Genomic DNA, 23,882 nt, shown 5'->3' with positions numbered 1-23,882 from the left:
TCCAGGTTGTAGCACTGATAGCCTTGTGTATGCAAAGTCGCTGCTATCAACTCCTGTTTGTCCTGAAACTGAACTCACAGTCTTCTGCTAATGGGTTTGAATGTGCAAGTGCAACATCTAGAACATCTTTATTTCTACAATAATACTGACAAAAGCTGGGCATAAGCGGCCCCCTGAAAGCCAGCGTGTAATTGGAACATTGGTGAAAATTTTATTAGAAGCAATCCAGATGCAAGACTTGTGAAAGACCCAGGAATAAACAGGTCTAGGAGAAGCCAACAGCAAGCAGTGTGTTCATTATAGCACACTAGTGGGACATCAAGAGGCACCAGTGGACTTTTCTAATAAAGTGCATTTTTATTTTCAGAGTGATTTTATTTTCATTTAACAATCATTTAACCACCAAACACAGTGGAACAAAAACTGTTCAGCAAAATTTGCCCAAGTGACCATTACGAGTGTGAAGTTTATTCGTTTACAATTTACATTTATGGCATATGGCAGACGCGCTTATCCGCCTAAGTCTCTATCAATAAAAACATCCTGATACTGGTTCACTAGGTCAGAGACTAAGAATATTGTCAGTGTAAAAACCTTGTTGGGGAGGTAATATTGTAAGAAAAGCACACAGACAACACATTTATTTTAAAGTGCCAATTCAGGAATAGGTAGGTCTTTAAGACCGCCAGTAACTCAGCTGTTGGGACAAGTTCATTCCACCACCTAGGTGCCAGAACAGAGAAGAGTCTTGATGCATACCTTCCATGTACCCTGAGAGATGGTGGGTCCATCTCTCTGTTCAATATTTCATATAATTAGTATTTCCTTGCAGCACCATTAAAAGTTTCTGGCTTTCTGCCCATAGTGTGCTTCAGTTACTCATTGAGCTGCTTTGCTCTTCGCAGTGTGCTCGCCATGACAACGTGTTTGCGGCAGAGATTCTGATAGAACGAGGCCTGAATGTCAATCTTCAGGATGAAGACCTCTGGACAGCGCTGCATGTGGCCTGTGCCTGCGACCAAACTGATATGATGCTGCTGCTGCTTTTGGTGAGGATTAACACACACACACACACACACACACACATTGTTAGGCAGACTGTTATTCTGAATTTTACACCTTAGAGATTTCTTTTCCCTTAATATATACTTTTCCTGTAATAGACTATGTTTACATGGACAGCAGTAATCTAATTATTGACCTTATTCTGAATAAGACAATATTGTGATTAAGGTGTTTACATGAGTTGTTTTTAGAATACTTCTTTCATGTTCCTGTTTTACATGTTATAGAAAATAGATTGATTAACAGCACACGTCATTACGTCCCCACGCCACGCCGTCCAACGTTCCCTCCAGAATTTCACGTATCGACATACAGTTCGTCTTCGTTATGGCACCGTATACAGTTTTGGGTGTTTCATTTTTAATTTTTTAATGGTAAAAAAGCTTCAAGTGCAGTTCATTATTTGTCATGCTGTACGTGCAAATAGACAACTGCTTGAAGCCGTGGGCTGCGTCCCAAACCACGTACTTACCTACTATATAGTAGCTGAAGCACATGTATTTCTCCTACTATATACATCTATTTCTCCTACTATATAGTAGGTAAGTACGTGGTTTCGGACGCAGACGTGCTCTCTTGTTTGCCATCAAACGGTTGAGCACTGCCGTGTGTACGTGTCCTGTCACAAAATGCGGTGAAAACTCCCACACAACGTTAATAGCGTGATTAAGGTGCGTACATGTCTGTAATACACGTCGATAATGCGACTAAAACAGGAATACGCCACATGTCTTAATTCGATTTGTGTTCACTTCGAGTATGACTTTAGTCGGATTAAGGTCATCAGTAATTGCTGTTTACATGCTAGTTTCTTAATCAGAGTATTATTCAGAATAAGATCAATAATTAGATTATTGTTGTCCATGTAAACATAGTGACTAATGTATGGGGTTAATATAGGCTAACCTTTGAAGCCTTGGCCTTCTGGAGCTATTGATTACTGATCAGAGAGGCATGAACTGCTGTGGTGTTGGTTTTGGGTGAGCAAGTTTAATCTTCTCCGATTGAGGTTGAGAGGTACAGATGCTGATATGGATTTTCCCACCAATAAACAATTAAAGCGATTTTAATCCGAACTGTTCGTGGTTAGCACTTTTGCCTTGCACCTCCGGGGTTGTGGGTTTGAATCCTGCCTCCGCCTTGTGTGCATGCAGTTTACATGTTCTCCATGTGCTTCGGGGGTTTCCTCCAGGTACTCTGGTTTCCTCCCCAGACCGAAAACATACGTTGTAGGTTGGTTGGCATTTCCAAATAGTCCGCAGAGTGTAAATGTGTTTGTGAGTGCGTGTGCGATTGTGCCCTGTCATGGATTGGCACCGCGTCCAGGGTGTCCCCTGCCGTGTGCCCCGAGTTCCCTAGGATATGCTCCAGGCTCGCTGTGACCCTCTGTAGGATAAGCGATATGAAAAATGGATAGATGGATAATATTTAATAATATTTGACTTCAGCTCCTATGCTGGTAATCTGTAATAGGGGTAACTCCAGTATCTGTGGTGCAGTTAACGTGGACCACCAACATACAAAAAATTCAAAGTCCCCACACTTACTCTAGCATACAGATGTTTTAGCCTAGGCAAAGCAGGTATATGTATTATAGAGGCATAATTTTGAACGGACCGCTGATTTTCAAAATGTCCTCCAATTTTCAAGACGTCCTCCAAAATCACTGGCCATAATGTTTATTCTCTCCGAGTCATATTGAAAACCTTTGTAGCTCATCTGTTCAGAGTCCATGAACATAAGCACCACTACAAAATAAAACATAAATTGAGTCTTATTAATAGGCGCAAACTAATCATCAGTGATCTTTAATTATAAGCAGAATTTTATGAAATTGGACCTTCGCCCATTTTAGTTGAATACCCCGGTGTGTACTATTTCGGGTATAATATCTGACAAACCAAATTTCAAGAAGCTGGAAATGAGAAAAAAATGCATTAAAGTGGATTTATAAGATACTTATAAGGTATTTATAAGGAATTTGTCTTCCACATGCAGTCTGTTTTTGTCCTCCAGATGCAGTGTGTTTGCTCTGCGCTCTGATTGGCCCAGTGTGTGTGTTTGCGTGTGTTGTGGATGTTTGATGTAACCTTCATGCTGCTGTTGGTTTGCTCTGGTAGGATGATACACAGAAGCAGGTGGCAAGGCAGGACCCAAACATGCAAATAGGCAGCTTTTGGTGTTGTAGTGATGCAGCTGGTGCAGAGTTAAATATTTCTAGTTAGAGACTAAGTATGCAAAATGTTACTGTTAATTCTGTGTCATTGGATTATTCCTCTGGTAGATAATATGTGATTGCCATGGCCTGGTAGATGCACATGCTCCATGCTCTCACACATACAGTAGAAACACACATCTCAGATGAGCGGGTTGGTTTAAGCTTTCTGACCAAAAACGGTTCTGTAGACAAATATTCTCTGTCAGAATGGTAGTCACAACATTATTTTAACCTCATTGCCTTGATAATGGGGGAGCTGCATGAGATCCCTGCTGAAGAAAAAAAAACCCAGTAGACACCCTCACAGAAATTCTAATGGCTTCCTTTACACTTACCATTACAAACCATCAGCTAACCATTAAAACCATTACAATTACTGGTCGTTAATGATATCCGCTACACATAACATACCACCAATAGAAGGCAACAAATTACCGCTAGAGACCTACAGAGACCATTACAGTTTCCATTCAAACCAATATAATTCCCATTATAATCATTAAAACCATTACAAATTCTATGATGGTTTCTATAGTTTTTTTCAGCATGGATTTTTCTCTAATATGGCAAATATTTTCTCGTGTAGAGCAACTATGGAAAGCGTGAGTATAAGCGAGGAAAAAAAGTGTGTATGTATAGTGGAAGTTCTTGCAGCTGTGTTTTCCATGGTGTGTGTGTGTGTGTGTGTGTGTGTGTGCATTTCTGTGTATAAATACAGAAGTGTATGAATGAATACTTCTGAAAGTAGGCCTCATTTGCATAGTAGCGTATGAGAAGATTGGAGGAAAGCTCGTGAGGCAGAGGAAATTACACCGTAATTATAACGCAGAGGAGACATTTTCCAGCCCGTCTCACATGTGCACTTTCACACTGGAAATCAACTCTAATTAATCAGCAAGTCAAAATCATGGGACGATTGATGTAGCAATTGACCAGGTTTATACTTCCCAGAGAATTCTCATGAGGGATTATGTATGAACATAAGCCAGCACTTTTTCTGGGAAAGCGGATGGCTTCTTGATCGTTATTTATCCTACACTACAACTTGACGGCCAAATGTTGACAAAATAAACAACAGGAGAAATATCTAGAAATTGGAGCCCCCCCCTAATAAATATATAACTAGCTCCCGATGAATCATTAATGAGTGAACCATAAGCAGAGAGAAAAACAAATAGTGTTTGCAATGGAAATTCCATCTAATAACTGAGGTTTAATAACTGGAAGATTGGTAGTTCTGTGTTAATGGGATTTCATAGTAGTCAATACTGTAAAATATAGATTAAAGCTTGGCTATTACAGGTAAGGGCATGACTACTGTATAACTAGCTATGAGGATACTGAGGTTCAGACCTCTGTAGTTTCTGCAGGGTTTTTTTTTTTTCTTTTCATCTGCAGTCATCAAATTCATTATGTCCTGCTAATGTGGTGGCAGAAAGTAGCCTACTATGCTGAAACAACTTGGATTTCCAGAGCAGCGATGACTGTAAAACAGCTGAGGGGCACATTTTAGGCTTAGAACGTAATTGTCCCGTATGTTTAACTGTCACGAGATGTTACACTACCAGACTTTACATTCTTGTTCAGAGATATTCAATGCACATCTGACATATAAATGTTTGAGTTTATGATATAAATGCAAATCGTCATGAGGGCTACTCATAACATTGCAGTAACGTTAGTAGTGCCATTTTAATGTATGCTTTTTCAATAATGACTGAGGAGAAGCAAGATAGAAAATGTGGACAAGCACATGCACAAAGAAATGTAGAGAGATTAACTAGAAACTGAAATATTAAATATTAAACTCAATAAAATGAAACTGAAGTCAGAGCAGTTTATGGAAGAATGGAATATATGAGAGTAGAAATTAGCCATTGGCATAGTGCACATTCAGCACAGCGGTATATTAAATATGAAGTGGGTCACATTTCTGTACAGTGGTATGCCAATAATGGAACACTACTTTAATCGTCCACTTTTTCTTTTTCTACTTGTCCAGGCAGGGAAATGAGATTTTATCATGTTCTCATCATAACCTAGTATAATCTTTTATTATACTGTAGATATTCACTGTGGAATCAAGTTCAAGTGGTATAGTACACAGTGAAACAAAACAACGTTCCTCCAGGACCATGGTGCTACATAAAACCAACACACTAACCTCATGTGACAAGACAGAAAAGATAGGTGCCAAAGAGTAACAATATATATTTAAAGCGCACCTATTATGGTTTTGAAACGTACCTAATTTTGTTTTAAAGGTCTCATACAGTAGATTTACATGCATCCAAGGTCAAAAAACACTTTAATGTGCTCATAATTTAAATTGCAGCATTACCTTTTCCCCCAGTGTCACAAACGACTCATTAAATGAGCCGTACTAAAGGATTCATTCTAAACTCTTCCTTTCAGAGAGCATACTCTGCTCTGATTAGTCAGATGTCCCAGTCTGTTGTGATTGGTCTACTGCTGTCAGCATGTGTCAAAAAGGAAACGCCCACTACCATAACGAGTATCAGCTCCATCTGTTCACGAGCAGCCAATGAAGACCATAGGCGGGGCTTTCTGTTACAAACCTATGTAGGTTAGTACCGGAAGTAAAGTCTGGAATTACTAACGACTCGTTTCAGCTGTTCAGAACGCTTCATTCTTTTGGGAATCAATAACTCTGTTAGTCGTACACTTTGATTTTTGAAACTTTGCAGACTTTTTACATTCACAAACAGGTCTGTAACACACTACATGAAAGCTAATATCTGAAAAACCATAATAGGTGCACTTTAAAAATGGTGCAACTGTAAACAGAACATGCTATAACTTAGTATTCAGCAGATTAGCTTATACCCAATATGGACATAGCAGTTATTGCAGTAGCAGCCAGGTAAAGTGTATAATAGCGACAAGAAATTAAATTTGATGTCATGTAATCTGAGCAGTTTCCAGGGAACCGTGACCCTGCCTTTACTCCGTCACTCCCTCCCTCGATTACTCGATGCCTGTTCAAGTTTAATGTCTCTTTGTTTTTGTCCATTTCTTTTTTGGAAGATACTTCTGCCTCTGTGAATTGCCCTCGCAATACAGAATATGTAAGAAGGTGAAAAGACACATGCTTGTGTTTTTCTGTGGCATGATTATTTCTGGAGGATTCTCCTCTCTGAGGCTGCAGTAATATCAGCATTCCCTGTACTGCCTCCGCGCACACACACAGGTGAATCAGTCTTCCTAGAACGGACTGCTCCGTTGCTATGGATACACATTTTGGAGATCCTCCATACTATAGTAGGGCTTTCACCGTGGCTTTCACCGTGACACCCCCACCCCACCCCATCCCCAACATGCACACACATAGATGTTCACAAACTTTTGTACATATAGTGTATACTGTACGTCCTGCATTAAAAGTCCCCAGAGAGTGGGTGTTGATTACTGGCAGAATTGTGAATTCTTTAGTACACCTCGGCACACAACACAGCCTCCTACAATCTCTCCATCCACCTCTGCTTCAGCAGCTCTCTCCCTGACCTCCTTGAAAACCTTCCAAATGAAAACCTTTTGGTTCTTTTAGTTGTTTAAATAAAATCTGCTATGTTTGTCTTTAAAAAAATGTTCCCACGCGGTCAGAATCGACAGATATTCTTATCCTTTTGGGGACATTTGGTCCCCAGCAATATATAAAAATGCCCCACACACACTACCAAATAACCTTGCAAGCTCTTTCAGAAAAATCTGTCCGTCACTTAAAAGTGTTTTGTCATAATGCACATGTTCATCTTCGAATTCATTTCATTCTACGTCCTCTTTCAATCTATAATGTTCATATTTTCCCATTTGCATACACTATCATTTCTCTTCCTCTCCTCTTTCATTTTATCTCCTTCCCGTCACTCAAAAACCAAACCATATATAGTGCATCATGCCTCTGATCCCCCCCCCCCCCCCCCAATATTCTACTTATTCTCTGTTTTTATGGCTGCTGTCGGCTATTTTCTCTGGTGCTAATGCTCTTATCTCCTCAGTGCAATGCTGGCTTTAGGATGAAGCCTCACACACCCACTCCAGGCATACACTCACTCTCTTTCTCTCCATTTTTGTGCAGTGCTCCATCTTCCAAGTGTGCTTGCTGCAAAATTGGGCCATCACATTTTTCAGATTTTTAAAAAATTTTTTTAAGCTTAGACACATATCCAGCCCATTATTTTGACGGTTGTAGACATAGCTTGCCCGTTGTTATAATGACACACATTTTTTTTCTCAAATTGAAATTTAAATTAGTTTGAATTGTAAATGTGTTTCCCACTTTAGTAACTGACAATTCCCACCTGATAGCTGAGTTACACAAGACAACTACCCATCTGTACCCATCTAATATGTGTGTCCTCTGACACATGGGAACCAATGTGGCTGCCAATTAAAAAAACTGCTAATGTAATAAGCCAGCTGAAGGTGTATGGAAGAGAGCACTGACTGCCCTATTTTGTATACACGGATTCAACTGCGGTTGTCTGTCGTTTCTATGATTGACAAAGAAGAAAGGTAGGCCCCTTCCACCAGGAGAGCGGGCAATCCCAGCTAGGGATGGCAGTGGCTTTGGACTCTTGATATCCCAATTATAGAGTGATTCTTAGACAGTCACGGCACTCAGGGGCCCAATCACTGAGTAATTATTGACTTATTATACTAACTAATTGCAACATGCATTGGGCTCCATGACAGTGCATACGTTAAGTATAAGTTCAATATGAAGAACCAAATCCCTGTTTTAGTTGAGCTTCAGGTTTAAGGAGCAAAACTTCCATGTGTTCCCATTTTGTACTGGTTTTACTTTGGTGCCACTGACCAATTATTTTAATGGTTTTAATTGTAGAGAAGCAGTTAAAATTGGCTTTGTGTCTGTGCAATGGGTCACAGGAGGCCATAATCAGGCAAAGCAGATTATTATGTCTGGATAATCAGAGTTACAATAGGTGTCTACCATTGCTTTCTATTTATTCTGGTGATATGGTTCTACCCTTTTTCGTTCTTTTTCTTGACATGAGTTAAAACATACCTCACATCTTCCCCTGCTATAATAATCTCACACTCAGCACAGCCTCCAAAAAAGATCAAGCATCTGTCATTGAAGAATGTTTTACTGTTTCTCTAGGTCTGAATTTCTTTTGGATGTTTTAAAAAGCACCTTCCAAATGTTTCATTTGCATGTATTAATTTCGCAGATGCTTTTTTTTTATGATCCAAGCATGCAGTGGTATTAAAGGTCCTTCTCAAGAACCCACCAATGGATTTCTGCAAAAGCTGGAATTTGAGCTTGCAACCATTTTTTAGTCAGCAAAGAACCTTCACCAGAACCTGCCCCCCCCCCCACCCCCCCAAAATCTCTTGTGATTATGATGGGTTTGATTGATAACATAAAGTATTTTACACATTTGTCTAATTCTGACTTATAGCTGAAGTATTCACTGTTGATTCATTACATGAGACAAGTAAGGTACTTCGTATTTTATTCACATTACTTGTGTCATCATGTAATGCCTTTGCAGAAAGCATAGCTTCATCCATGTCTCAGAGAACACACCCTCATGACCCCTATATTTCTGTTCTGTAGGCCAGTATTAAATTAGCTCTGTCCCAGCAACCACTCCTATGATCACAGATGCTGTAAATGTATTTCCGTCATCCTGGCTCTGCGTGGTAATCCATCATAACACAATTGAGCTTCATTTTAGATTGCCAGGGTGAAGGGTCCGCTTGTCAATCCTGTCTTTTTTGTCCGACGTCGAGCGCAAGTAGCCTAATGCTAATCTGAGCAGGCTTTATTCTCGGCTGTGAAACACATGATGTACGAGGTGAATCAGAAGAGGTGCTGATGAAGGCTTTCAGTCATACAAAACATTTGATTGTCAAGTAGTAGTAAGCCATGGTGAATAGACTGTTAGAAAAGGTGCTCTATTGTGGAGACTTAGCAATACTGGAGTACAGCTTCTTCAGTGTGAGTTAGGAGGAACATGAAGAGTCTTTAGTCTTTGTACCTTTTAAAACAAAAGATACTCAATGTTACGGATGAGTGCTGTTACAGTCACAGACTTCAGGCTAATATTTTGAGTGGTATAGATTAAGATTTTTCATTACCATAAACTTCTATATTTCTGTGGCACTTCAGTCAATTTTTGGGCAAAGACAAACACAATGGCACTTAATAGCATGTTTTCTTGTTCAATTAAACAGTTAAAAAAAAAACAGTAATAGGGATTTGATTCCAGTTGACAATAAAATTTTTAAAACAGTTTTGGATAGAATATGACTTTCATTCTTACACAATATGGAACAGGAAATGCAGCTTATTGACAAATACAGTTGCAATCAAAATTATTCAACCTCGATTAAAAATCAGGTTTATTGTCAAAATGTACAGACTTTCAGCTGTTTGCAATGAACAAATCAAACAAAAGCAATTGAAATAGTTCAATACAACAGATGCTTCAAGTGGTTTCCCCAAATTCAACTGAAAATGCAACTTATAATGATTTCTCCAGTTTCAAAATTATTCAACCCCCTGAATAGAATCCCTCACAACAGCACAAATATGCAACACAGGTGTTGTCTCAAGCACACCTGATGCATCTAATCAAGGGCTTCCTTAGTTGCACCAGGTGTGCTTGAGCTGAAGCACATGAAATACCTGAACTGGCTAGGGGTAGAAAACATATGAAATACCTGGACGGGGCAAAAAAAGGAAGCTATCAACGGCTGTAACTGGATTTCTGAGAAGGCAGGTTGTGAAAAACCCTCGCAAAAGACCTGCAGCAAGACTTGGTGGCAACAGGCACTGAGGTTTCAGTGAGCACAGTATGGTGCGTACTAAACACAGAAGGTTTCCATGCCAGAGCTCCAAGATGTACACCACTACTGACCCAAAAGCACAAGAAATGTCGGCTCTTTTCAGCATGATGGATCAGCGGTATGTCTGGAGGAAGAAGAATGAAGAAAGAACACTCTGTCCACAGTCAAGCATGGTGGTGGCTCAGTGATGCTCTGGGGCTACTTTGCATCCTCTGGCACTGGAAACCTGCAGTGTATGAAAGGTAAGATGGATTCATTGAAGTATCAGGAAATCCTAGGAGAAAATGTCATGCAGTCTATGAGGAAGCGGAAGCTTGTCCATCATTGGACCTTCCAACAGGACAATGATCCCAAGCATACCTCAAATTCCACCAAGGCTTGGTTGCAGAAGAAGTCCTGGAAGATTCTACAGGGCCATCACATTCACCTGACTTGAACCTCATAGAAAATCTCCGGTGGGATTTGAAGAAGGCGGTTGCAGCACGTAAACCCAAGAATATTACTGAAATGGAGGCCATTGCTCATGAGGAATGCACTAAGATTCCTCAGGAACGCTGCCAGAAGCTATGTTTCACATTTACAGCAGGTCATAACAGCAGAAGGGTGCTCTACTAAGTACTAAAGGTGCTTACCATGAAGGGGTTGAATAATTTTTAAAGTGGAGAAGTCATTGTAAGTTGCATGTACAGTTGAATTTGGGGAAACCACTTGAAGCATTCATTGTGTTGAACTATTTCAATTGCTTTTGTTTGATTTGTTCATTGCAAACAGCTGAAAGTCTGAAAATTTTGACAACAAACTTGATTTGCAATGGGGTTAAATAATTTTGATTGGAACTATACTTAGCTACCTTTATCCAACTACACAAAACATAAAACATTTCCTAAAACAGTCTGTCTATAGCCATTAGCCTGTCTATAGGCATGTATAGTTTTGGCTGATGTGTAGCCATCAATGTTTGTGTAATATATGCTTGTTATGCACGTGAATAACATTTTTATAACTCTCTGAAATAAGAACCTTTTAGAAAATTGGATTTTTGTAACATGCAGATTAGTTAATGAATAGTTGTATTGTATTGATGTACACTTTTAACAAGTTTTCTCAAGGCCATTTATGTGCATAGAATAAAAATCTATTTTCTATATTCCTAGATCTACTCAAAAATATTGATCGTACACATTTAATGACAAAGCATTAAACACATCTGTTTTCTGTTGTAGAGCTATTTACAGCTAAATCATATGGCTAATTGAGGCAGAGACATGATCTGCTGTGTATTGGTTGATTATACTTAGATGGGACGAGACAATGTGTATTCATTGATTCACTGATCTCCATATTTATATTTGCTGTTGTCTAGCATTCAAAGTGAAGTGGGTTTGAGAGCGCTATGCAGAACGTTGATCAATACTGATAGTCTCTAGCTCTCCATCATTAGATGGAGAGAGTGAGAGAGAGAAAGAGAGCGAGAGAGACCTAGAACCTACAGACTGACCACTCGTCCTCATAATCCTTATTTTCCTCTCTGAGAGGAAAACCTTAATCACATCAGGACATGGGTACACACTGGGACCACAGTGGATGCATCAAGCATGGATTTCTGCTCAGTAAAGCCAAGCAATTTGTGTTTGTCCTAGAACCAGACAGATCAATAGACACTTTACTTTAATAAGCACACAAACACACACACACACACACACACACACACACACACACACACACACACACACACAGGCCCTTGACCCCCTTTCTGATCACTGCCTCTGATCCATACATCTCTACTCAGTCAATATGTCTCTGACGTTTATGAGTGTGTGTGTGTTTTGTAGACAACATTGCTCATGTATGTATCTCAATGAGTCAGTGATGTCTGGATAAATAGCAGTGTTCAAACAACAGAATGGATCTCTCAGCACACTGACACACTGTCAAATCCGTCACCACACTCTGGAGCTTTACAGTGTGTGTGTGTGTGTGTGTGTGTGTGTGTGTGTGTGTGTGTGTGTGTGTGTGTGGAGACAGTGGAGAACAATGTGCTTGCTCTGTTGGCTCATTGCTCTGGAATAAAGACAAAAGTGCAGCTGATGTTTAATGTTAATTAATCCATTCATTAACCAGGCCCTAACCCGTGAGCATGATTGACACCACCTGACCGGCTTGAATCTGCTGTGCTCTGGAAAAATAAATGAAAAACCATCCCTTTGAAATATCGGTTCCAGCCAAATAAACTGAGCCATGCAATTGTTGGTGGAAAGTTGTGACAGACAGTTCACTATAGGGTTCTGAGTCTCAGACAAAATGCTGAGGTTTTAGCTTTTATTGTCTTATCTCATTTCTATGGCTCTGCCTATCCGCCCCCCTCAGTCTTTCCTTTTAACTCCATTCTTCATCTCCCTCTACCCCACGTTTAGAAGTGGAACATGCTTGCACACTCTTTTGAAAACTCTGTTAGTAGGCTATATTGGTTGAGATATGTAAAGCACGTTGCTTCTCTTATCTGTGTGTTCGCTCAAGGCTTGGAATTAGCCTGTGCTCTGTTTTATCGTGTAGAGAAATCACTGCCTATTTTATAGCCGCAGGCTAACAATGGCCAAGTTGACAGGCGATGTGTTAATTCCACTGTCTGACAGACCGAGACATTGGCTTTTATTGCCGTGTTCTATGCGTTTCTGTATAGATATGTATTGTATTCCTGATTTCTCTGTATCAGCATAAGCCTAAGCCTGATGTGTGGAACACTCGAATGTTAAGCATATTGCTCCCTGCTTCAGTTCTCTGAATCCATAAATCATACGTCAGACCCCCTGCCAACCCCCCAACATCCCCCCCCCCCAGCCACATATGCAGAAATGAGCTGTAGACACCACTTCCCCTCTCAGTCCCCCACTCCTTCTCCTCAGGGCTTCACTCTTAATGAGTTAATACTTAACTCACTATTGTCTAGTAATGTTGCTCATCCTGCATTCAGGTACCTCGGGTGCTGGCACAGTGTGATAACGAGAGCTTGTTTATCATCAACTGCTGACTGAAGAATTAGGGTGAGAATGACTCTATTTGTTGATGTCTCCTCTCTTTGTCTTTTTGTCGTCCCCCCCACGCTCCTCACCCTTGACCGTTTTGTCTACGCTGCTGACTCTGAAAGTCTGGGGTCAACGCGCTTCTGCAGGACATAAATGGGAACGTACCACTCGACTACGCCACTGAGGGGAGCGAGACCAGCTACATTCTCACCAGGCATCTGGAAGAGTGCGGTACGGTCAATAAATGAATAAAGAGCTGTATATTAGACTGTCATGTCTGGAAATAATAAGATGTGTGAAGTAGTGTAGTCCCTTAAACATGGAGATAGGGAATCTGTTTATGTTGTTCTGCTCTACAGTGTAGTTATGTGAACGCGAATCCTGTACCCATGCTTAAAACTAGAAAGGGTTTAGAAAACGATCTGGCCTTTTTTTAATGAATGTTCTTAAATTACACTATATAATCTAATTATAATCTAATTGCAAGACAGAACCTCTCAAGAATATTGATGTGCATAAGAATGAAGAGTAATGGCAGGAAGTGTGTATTTTTCATACGTGAACTGCTCACTTAATTTGATAATTAGCTGGTGAACGGTTCATAAGGTATATTTACACAGTCATGCTGGCGATGAGGTAGAAGTGCAGATTAATGAACAGATGCCTAAAAGAAGTAATTGCTGGCATGATTGAAAAATCAACACGTACCTAACTCTGAAATCCGCTTCAGGCAGGTTAGCACGTTCTCCCTGTGCTTCGGGGGTTGGTAGTATTGTTACCATTACTTAGTATTATTACTATGTTTTATAGTATGCATACGCTGTACAGTGCAGAAATGACCTGATGTTTTACATCTCCAGTACTTCTTAACCGAGTTATGTGTCAACCTGCACCTAAAGTAATAGCCACTTACCCTACTTAGTCTATGAATCAATCAGCCTGAGTCCAAAGGGAAACAGGGTTAGGGCCCAATTAGATATACTGTACATCTCATCAGCATAGAGCAACTTAAAGCAAATAACAACTATTAATTCTGCTGTGTTGTATTAATATGCAAACAACACAAAACAATTATTTGTACCTTATAATTATAATATTGGTTGCAACAGGCGTTTACTAGCATTCACACTGCAAATGATCACATCATAAATTTCATTATGAATAGCTAGTATAGGCAGGGATCAACTTCAGATATTCTGTTGATCAATGTCAGCCGAGGGCTGGGCGATATGGCGGAAATATCATATCACGATACTGCAATACACAGTGTGTATCACGATATCTAATTTAAACCGTCTGCAAAACAGTAGTAAAATAAACAAAATAATATTTGACGGTACTTTTCTTTAATGCCTACAAAGACGATTCATTTAAAAAAGGTACATAAAACCAATGGCATCCATTCAGGACCATTTAATTTGTAATTATTAAAAGCATAAAAAATACATCACCATACCAACAATATCTCAGAAAAGTGTATATACATAAATGATATATATATATATATATATATATATATATATATATATATATATATATATTAATAATAATAATAATTTAAATTAAGTGAGTGCTGCCTCCAGAAGACAAAGCTGGAGTTCAATTAATCTTCAGATAATATTAATCAGTTAAGCTAAATTAATTCATCTAGCATACTGCTATCCTTGTATGTAAATGGTGTGTTTATGGGAAAGATGAAATATACTCTGCAGATATAACATATAGAACAGTACCTGCTGAATTACATGAAATAAATACTTATGTGGTAGTAGCGTAGCGACAAATCATTTGTACCTTCAGTTCTAATCTCATTAAATTCCATGAAGTGTATGAAGAGCTCTGGTTATATGTCCCGATCTGCATCACTTCACTACACATATATCATTGTGTCGACAGTTTAGTGCCTTCTGTATCCAGTCGGCGTCACTGTCATGTCTTTATCTGAACAATTCCAGGCTCTCAGCAGCAGCAGTTATTTCAAATGCAAAGGGAAACAAAATCATCCCATATGAATGTTTATTCATTTAGCCCCATTTCTGTCCAGGGTTTATGTGTGTGTGTGTGTGTGTGTGTGTGTGTGTGTGTGTGTGTGTGAAATACTGTTTAAATAATAGTTCTGTTAGAACACACTTGCTTTATACACTATATGGCCAGAAATTTGTGGACACCAGACCATCACAACCAAATACCAGATTTAGTCCTCCCTTTGTTGTTATAATAGGCTCCACTCTTCTGGGAATGCTTTCCAGAAGATTTTGGAGCGTAGCTGTGGGGATTTGTCCATTCCACCACAAGAGCGTTAGTGGGGTTGGGCACTGACCTGTTCCAGTTTATCCAACACAAATGTTTTCACATTTGAAACACTGAAGTTCTTCTCTTGGCAAACCATGTCTTCACGGACCTAGCTTTATGCTTTATGTGCAGGTGCATTGTCAGGTTTGGGCCCCTTAGATCCAGTGAAGGGGAATTGTAATGCTTCTACATACAAAGACATCCTATACAATTGTGTACTTCCAGCTTTGTGGAAACAGTTTAATGAAGGCCCATATAGTGCCGTATGGGTTTGATGGTCAGGTGGCCTTGTAGTGTAGTTATAACATCATTGCAAGATATCGAGTAGTTTGCTTAGTAAAAAGTTGGTCAGCATTAGAACCTATTCTGCTCAAACTGGACGTGATCAATAACAATTCCCATGCTGGTATTAGACCAAACATAGCACGTTACACAAAAGAATTGTGGTGACCTTTTCTGCAATTTGTTCTCTGATGGGAAAATGGATCGTATTTCTTCTGACCTTATTCTGTCCATTTGGTCACACACTTGATAGACAGAAAAAAACCCCATTATTGTTAATCATATACCGAGGCATGACAAACGGAATTAAAAGAAAGGCCTGGTGATTCTTCAAAAAGAAGTACTATTCTTCTTCTTCTTCAAGATAGAAGCACTTTATTCTGGCCTAGCTCTGATTCCCTGAGGGAACCGTTTAAAAACGAAAGGGGGAAATCCCACACTGGTTTCACCTGCAGGGGAATAACAGGCTAACAACGGACTTTTCCTCAGCTCACTATTAATAAACAATCCTCACAACACTGCACGCCCACACCCCCTGTAAAACACCATATGTGTTTTGGTGTCATTTTGTTTGTGTGAATCTCCCACAGGTATCTCGGGCAACTCGTGTACATGGAAAATTATCTACAGCAATTCAGAAATTTTGCACTGCAGAGCCTAATCAGAACAGTGTGGGATGTGAGAACAAACTTGATGCCTGTGCACTAATCTCGCACTATGTGTGAATGTGTGTGTGTGTGTGTGTGTGTGTGTGTGTGTGTGTGTGTGCCAGGAGTGGATGTGAGCTCCATACACCAGATGAAGACTCAGAGAGCCTCCGTCATGCTGTCAGACGTGAGACAGCTGGTCAGCAGTGGAGCCAGTGTCAACCAGAAAAACGAGGACGGAGTCACACTGGTGAACACACATTCACCTCATTTAACCTCCGCTTTAACACAATTATTATTTGATATTGTTGAAGGAGTAATAAATGATATGAATGAAGTCTTTGCAATAAAAACTATATAAGATTTAAATATTTCATATTTAGGGTCCGAGCGCTGATGGTGCCCTATTGTATCTGGTTCGTTTATTATTCTTCCACACCCTTTTCCGAAACAAATCACATTTTCGAGGCCTAAACATGCTCGAAAATCCATGAAACTTTGGACACACCTAAAAAGTGGCGCAAATTTCCAATTAAAAGTGGCGATACAGCTTTTAGAATTACGTGTAGCAAAATGTCTCAATAGCACCACCTACAAAATTTCAACGAAGCAGCCCTCGCGCTTCATTTCACCTACACATGTGAAAATTGGTAGGCATATGTAACATGTTAAATCGTACAAAAAAGTATCTTAGAGCCTTATCCTTAACCCAACAGGACGTCAGCCATTTTGATATTTCTCTGCAATTCTTGCTCAGATTTGGCCATTTCCAGGCCTCATACGTTAACAAACTCCTCCTAGAGATTTCATCCGATCAACATCATATTCAGTCAGTCTAATCTAAAGGCCTTGTTGATGATAAATCGCCAAGCTTTTGAGTTTTCACTGCTCGGCGTGGCCGTGGTGGTCTGACAAAGTTTGATGTTTCGCCATGAAACAGTGTCTAATCCGCCCCAAACTTCACAAGTTTGATAACAGTCCAGGCCTGAATATATGTGCCAATATTTAGTTATAATCATAGTGGCACCTACTGGCAACTGGAGTTGACGTGTTTTACACCATGATACACTCCTGTCAACGTATTAAAAACATATTAATATAATTGCTGTGATCAGGCCTAGAGTTATGAACAAACAGGAAGTGACATGTTTTACACTGTGATACATTCCTAACAACATATAAAAATATGCCTGCAAGTGCTAAATATGCTCACAACAGGCTTGAAACATATTACACCATAGCTAACTGCTATAGCATGCTATTAATGCCATGAAACAAGAAGTTGTTTTAACTCAGACATACAATGTTCAATCGCCACCAAACTTCTCATGTTTGATACGAATCCTGGCGTGAAGAAATCTACACGCCAATATTCAGTTATAGTCATAGCGCCACCTACTGCCAAAAGGAAATGACATTTTTTACATCATGATACACTCCTAACAACATATAAGTGCTAAAATAAATGGAATGGCATTCCTTTGCAGAGCAGCCCCATCGTGCATCAGGGTGCGAGGGCCTGTTCATCGCTGCTTGCTCCTTTAATGTTTGGATGTTTTTCTGCTCACCATGGTCATAAAGAGTGGCTATGTGACACACTTGTTCCTAATTCAAGTACAATACAAGAGAGCTTTGGGGAAAAGTAGTTCTGTTAGTTTATTCACTAATTTAAATGATAAATATAAACACAATTAGGGTTTAAACTGAAATAAATATATATTTATGCCACTATGGTATGGAATCAATTAGACAGTTAAAACTAGTTAATTTTGTCAGCTTTTTTTTATTTGTTAGTATTTAGTCTTAGTCTTAGTCCTGTGTCAAATGTCCTTGATAGTTTTTATCATATTTAATAAACCTTATCCTGTTTATTTAAGTCAAGTTCCAGTTGGGCATTTTAGTATTATCTTAGTCAAAGAAAACCATTTAGTCTAACCATAAGATTATTATTATTATTATTACCACCGCCTTACTAGTGGTCTTAATTAGGATAATTCACAGGATATTTGGATTCTAATTTAGAAAAAAAAAAAGTATAATATTTAGTGTCCACTTATTTGTCGATGAAAATAAGGAGAGTTTTTGGTAAAGTTTTTTAAACTACATTTTTGTCTCGTCTTTTTGTCAACAATAATGCACGTTGATATAGTCACAGTTGGTGTTTAATGACGTCTCGCTTAAGTCATTGATAAAAAGGTCATCGATGAACGTTTTTCGTCATAGTTTCCGTTAACAATATCAACACTAGTTAAAACATGAATGTGTCACAATAACACAATTTCTTATCTTTAGATAAGCTCACTAATATTGCATGTTAAAAAAATTAAGATATGGTTAATTGTGCAGTTGTATTACAGAACATTCTCAAATGGCTCACAAACATTTACTAAGCTCAGCAAGATGTAATTACTGAACAAATACATTCTAATTTCAGTGCTGATTACTGTTGCTCTATGTGTGTGTGTGTGTGTGTGTGTGTGTGTGTGTGTGTGTGTGTGTGTAGCTACACATAGCTTGTGTTAACGGCTATAGGGACGTGGTGTATCTGTTACTGGAGAACGGAGCAGATGTACTGGCCACAGACAACAGCTACTGGACTCCACTCCACTTGGCTGCCAAATATGGACAGGTCAGTCTTTTCATCCTGTTCCGCTGTCACTAATGTCCTGCAGCTTTATCTCCTTAGAACATGTGTGACATGCATCAATCACTTATCCATGCCTTAGCTATTAACTGAAAATGTTTGTAATTGAAGCACCGCAGAAACCCAATTTAAAAAGGCAAACAGCAATGTGCATACGGTTGGAACTGGAAAGGTCAAAGCTGGTGAAATATTATGAAACAAATTCATTCTGTTTTGTCATGGGCAATTGATGGATGATTATTGGCATTCTCATGTAATGAAACCCAGTTGCTAATTCATTCAAATTTGCAGGCTCATTTGCACAATGCAGATCATCCGTGTTATGTAGTGCAGCCCTGCATGATAATAATTTGTCAATCCATTTGTTCAGAGTTTGTTCAGAAGCAAATGATCACGTAGTCAATCAGACTGATGTTATTCTCTCTCCTTTCAACTCTGCGTGTACACAGTCATTTAAAACTCTAACTACATGTTCGTTAATGTGTTTTAGTTGCTTTGTAATGGATGCCTGACTGCTCTTTTGTAACGATAGAGACTTGAGACAGCAGTTTCATTTGCTGTGATATTATTATTTACCCTGCTTTGCTTTTTCAATCATAGGATACGTTTACATTACATTTTATTGTATCTCTTTCCATACTAAACATTAACACTAGAGATGCACCGATACTAAATTTCTCAGCCGATACCGATAACAGAGTGATGTTGGCCAATGCCGATAACCGATACCAGTAGTTCTGCCTTTTATGCATTCTTATAAATGAATAATAATTAATTCCACATTTCTGAAAGAAATGCATATAAAAACTTGGTACTTGGTCTGCAACAATGTTTAGGTAGGTGCTATGTGTCAAACTAACATCCACATGAATGTCCTGGCCCAAGATTTCCAGCAGAACATTGCCCAGAGCATCACACTGCCTTCACCCACTTGCCTTCTTCCCATAGTGCATCCTGGTGCCATCTCTTCCCCAGGTAGGTGATGCACACACAGCGGGCCGTACACATGATGTAAAAGAAAACATGATTCATCAGACCAGGCCACCTTCTTCCAGTGCACCTTTGTCCATTTCTGATGCTCACATGCACATTGTAGGCGTTTTCGACAGAAGACGGGGTCAGCATGGGCACTCTGACTGTCCTGCAGCTACGCAGCCCCATACACAGCAAGCTGTGATGCACTGTGAGTGTTCTGACACCTTTCTGTCATAGCCAGCATGAACTTTTTCAGCAGTTTGTGCTACAGTAGCTCCTCTGTGGGATTGGACCAGACAGGCTAGCCTTCACTCCCCATGTGCATCAGTGAGCCTTGGGCGCCCAAGACCCTGTTGACCCAGTACCACTTTTAGTAGGTACTAACCACTGCATACCGCGAACACCCCACAAGACCTGCGGTTTTGGAGATGCTCTGACCCAGTCGTCTAGCCATCACAATTTGGCCCTTGCAAAGTCGCTCAGATCCTTACGCTTGCCCATTTTTCCTGCTTGCAACACATCAACTTCGAGAACTGACTGTTTACTTGCTTATGTATATGTACATAAAACATCTGGTGGAGTAACACACATACTGTATATTGACAACTCAGCATTCTCATATATTTACATTGAAAACATCACTTATGCATGTGTTAATGTGTTCATTCACTTTGTATATTCTTGTTTTGATTTGCAGTTCTGTTTTGTCTCGCTTTCACTGTCAATGTCTTCGTTTTCACTCAGTATGCGTTTAAATGTGTGGCAATGGACTGCTGAAAAGACATTTCAAGTCCACTGAAGTGTTCCACCCAGCACCGCTTATATAATAAATGCTCATTTTAAATCCACCATGCAGAAAGTGGCTTTGTGAACACATTCGTTTTATGATTCACTTGAGTCTCAGGCACTGAAAACCTTGACCAGTGCAATAATGAAATATTACAGAGCCATTTCTTAAATTCCTTTGCTTGGCAATGATTTTTGGTTGATGTTAAATCTCTTTGAAGGCGCTTTACTCAACACTTTTAAGTGCTGAAGCATCCTTCAGGGTGCTGTGCACCGCTTTCAGGAAAACAAATATATAAAACTAAAAAGTAAGTAATTTCAGAAGCCACAGCCAAATGTACAGCTGTGTTTGCATGTGTGTGTGTGCATGTGGGCTCATAGGCTCTGAGCTCTCTGAAGGGTGGGAGCGTAAACAGTCTGCTGCAAGGATGTGACCTACATCTTCTACAATCTTTGGCATTCTCTTTGAACTCCTCTCCAGTGTGCGCATGTGAGAGTGTGTTTTCTGTTTTTTGTAGATGCATATTGTAAACCAGCTGCTGAAGCACAAAGCCGACCCCACTCTACTCAACTGCAATCAAGATAAGCCTTCAGGTAGGACACGTGCACACACACACACACAAGCATAGAAAGAGGAATGCATTATCTCTGTGGGAAAAGAGGGTAAGTTTAGAAGAGGATGGATAAAAAGAACACCCTCGTTTCACCTTCATTCAATGTTAAATGAAGTTATTGTGTAAATGTGACTCGGATCAAGGAAAGCATAAAAGAAAACAGGTGTGTGTGTGTGTGTGTGTGAGAGAGAGAGAGAGAGAGAGAGAAAGAGAGAGAGACAGACTATACATGGTGTGCAGGTGTGTACATGATTGCCGATTGACCCACTGTTGAAAACATTCCCTTTCTTCAGCACAGTTCATTACAGTTACAGTAGAACATGATTCAAAGTCATGAGAGCAAGTGGTCTTCGAAGTGGGGTTTATGAAGCATAACCAGGGGTCCACGATTTTTATATTAGTGGAAATCACAACGTCTCATTATCAAACGTATTACGTTTACTATTAATATCTTATAGTTATTGATTGATTGGTCACGTCAAATGAATTGGGTTTAATCTAAACGTCAAAAACATGTAGGCCTTTAAATGATGTTTTAATGAAGTTCGAGAATAAATAGCCCTGTGACATCAATTTTATGACCTTGACAAGATATTACTGTGCAAAATTAAATAAAATTCAAGAAATAAATCTGTACTGACGGCGTCCATGAAAATAATTTTACAGTTCAAGGGGTCCCTGTCTGCAAAAAACGTTTGAGAACCCCTGTTACAGAATATACCTACAGAAGTAATATTTATTTATAGTGACTAATTCTCTAATTCTAATTCATACTCTGTAACATCCTTCCTAATAAGGAGCTAATGTGTAGTGATAGTAATAACAGTATTACAATGTAAATGAAGGCAAAGGAAAATAAGAGTAATAACAACTAGAATAAAAAAAAAGAAGAGTGCATGTTTATATAATTATGAGAGAATAAAAATAAGCACTTAAAATTAATGTATAATAGAGGGCACAATGAGGTGAATGCATATGGAATCATTGCGTTAGTGGGAAAGAAGGTGGTAGAGATGAAAAGCATAAAGCTTATTTCCCTGGTTTCAGAGAAAGATGACTAGCCACATATTTAGAAACTAGGTCAGTGGTCACTTAAACAATGTTTCTCATTTCCCATTATGTAAACAGCATTAAGTAGCTATCTGCCTCCTCAAGTCAAGTCAAGTCAAGTGGGTTTTTTGTCATTCCTATATATAGCTTGTATACATTGGAATTAAATGGTGTTTCTTCAGGACCATGGTGCAAATCAGAACACTACGCAAGACTACATAAAGTGCAAATACACAACCATGTGAGATGAGTGTAAAACAATAAATACACAGGACAATAGATACACAGAACATGGACTGTATCTGTAAGCTATTGTGTAATGTAGCAGCACAAGTATAGCAGCAATACTGGCAGCAAAGATGAGTATCATAGTGTAAAGGGACTGGTGCAGCTGTGTAAAGTGCATGTGCAGTAGTACTGAGTCTTACTGGGTTAGTGCATGTGCAGAAGTACTGAGTCTTACTGGGTTAGAGCATGTGCAGTAGTACTGAGTCTTACTGGGTTAGTGCATGTGCAGTAGTACTGAGTCTTACTGGGTTAGTGCATGTGCAGAAGTACTGAGTCTTACTGGGTTAGTGCATGTGCAGTAGTACTGAGTCTTACTGGGTTAGAGCATGTGCAGTAGTACTGAGTCTTACTGGGTTAGTGCATGTGCAGTAGTACTGTCTTACTGGGTTAGTGTATGTTCAGGAGTACTGAGTCTTACTGCGTTAGTGCATGTTCAGTAGTACGGAGGCAGCAGGGTGTTGAGTAATCTGACTAATCTAACGCTCTCCTAGTTAACTTGACAGTATGGTGTACTGTTAGATGCTTCATGCTAATAATGTAAAGGCCAGAAAATGACATGTCGATAGTCCTATCTCCATTAATAAATCTAACTGTTTACCTGAATTCATGTCTGAGCATTCCCGTATCACTGAATTCAGGTCTTACTTGTGAAGGAGCCAGAAGAAATAGAATCCACAGAAATTAGTATAAAAAGACTGTACAGCATTATCTATATGCTGTGAAAGTATTTGCCCCATCCTGATTTCTTCTGGTTTTGTGTATATCTCATACTAAATTGTTTTAGAAATTAAGAAGGGTAGTTGACTTTGGGGAAGAAGGTTTAAGTTTGTATATAGAGGGAGAGTGAGAGACAGTATGGTGTCACTTGAATAGAAATGCTGTCCTGTTGTGCCCTCTTACAGCTAATCCAATTAAGGGTATTTTATTGTGTTTGTTCCTTGCAAGCACAGGTTGATCGATCCACCATGGGCCATCACCGGTCTTAGCATAGCAGCATAGGTCAATCCACATGAAAGACAGCAGTGGAGTGTGTAACTGTGAGCATGACTGAAATATGAGAGCCCTACTTACAATACAGTGAGGGATACAAATCACAGCTTGCTATTGAGCTCAAAGTGTCATCAGAGCTACTGCATCTGTATAAGCTAATATTGATGT

The 23,882-nt window shown here is 39.4% G+C and overlaps 1 protein-coding gene across 5 annotated transcripts in view; it reads left to right on the top strand.

Annotated features, from left to right (window-relative positions):
* The window catches only part of myo16 (myosin XVI), a 153,783-nt gene that overhangs the window by 62,618 nt on the left and 67,283 nt on the right, over positions 1–23,882 (top strand). For all 5 annotated transcript variants that reach the window (XM_053626590.1, XM_053626589.1, XM_053626588.1 and 2 more), the window contains exons 4-8: positions 906–1,049; positions 13,269–13,377; positions 16,493–16,617; positions 18,871–18,996; positions 21,291–21,366. In XM_053626590.1, coding sequence (XP_053482565.1) covers positions 906–1,049; positions 13,269–13,377; positions 16,493–16,617; positions 18,871–18,996; positions 21,291–21,366 — 580 coding nt within the window. The remainder of the gene's footprint in view (positions 1–905; positions 1,050–13,268; positions 13,378–16,492; positions 16,618–18,870; positions 18,997–21,290; positions 21,367–23,882) is intronic.

Source organism: Ictalurus furcatus, chromosome 6, assembly GCF_023375685.1.
Source record: "Ictalurus furcatus strain D&B chromosome 6, Billie_1.0, whole genome shotgun sequence".
In the NCBI taxonomy this organism is placed as follows: Eukaryota; Metazoa; Chordata; class Actinopteri; order Siluriformes; family Ictaluridae; genus Ictalurus; species Ictalurus furcatus.
Note: the sequence above shows the minus strand (reverse complement) of the source record. Positions and strands in the feature narration are given on the sequence as shown.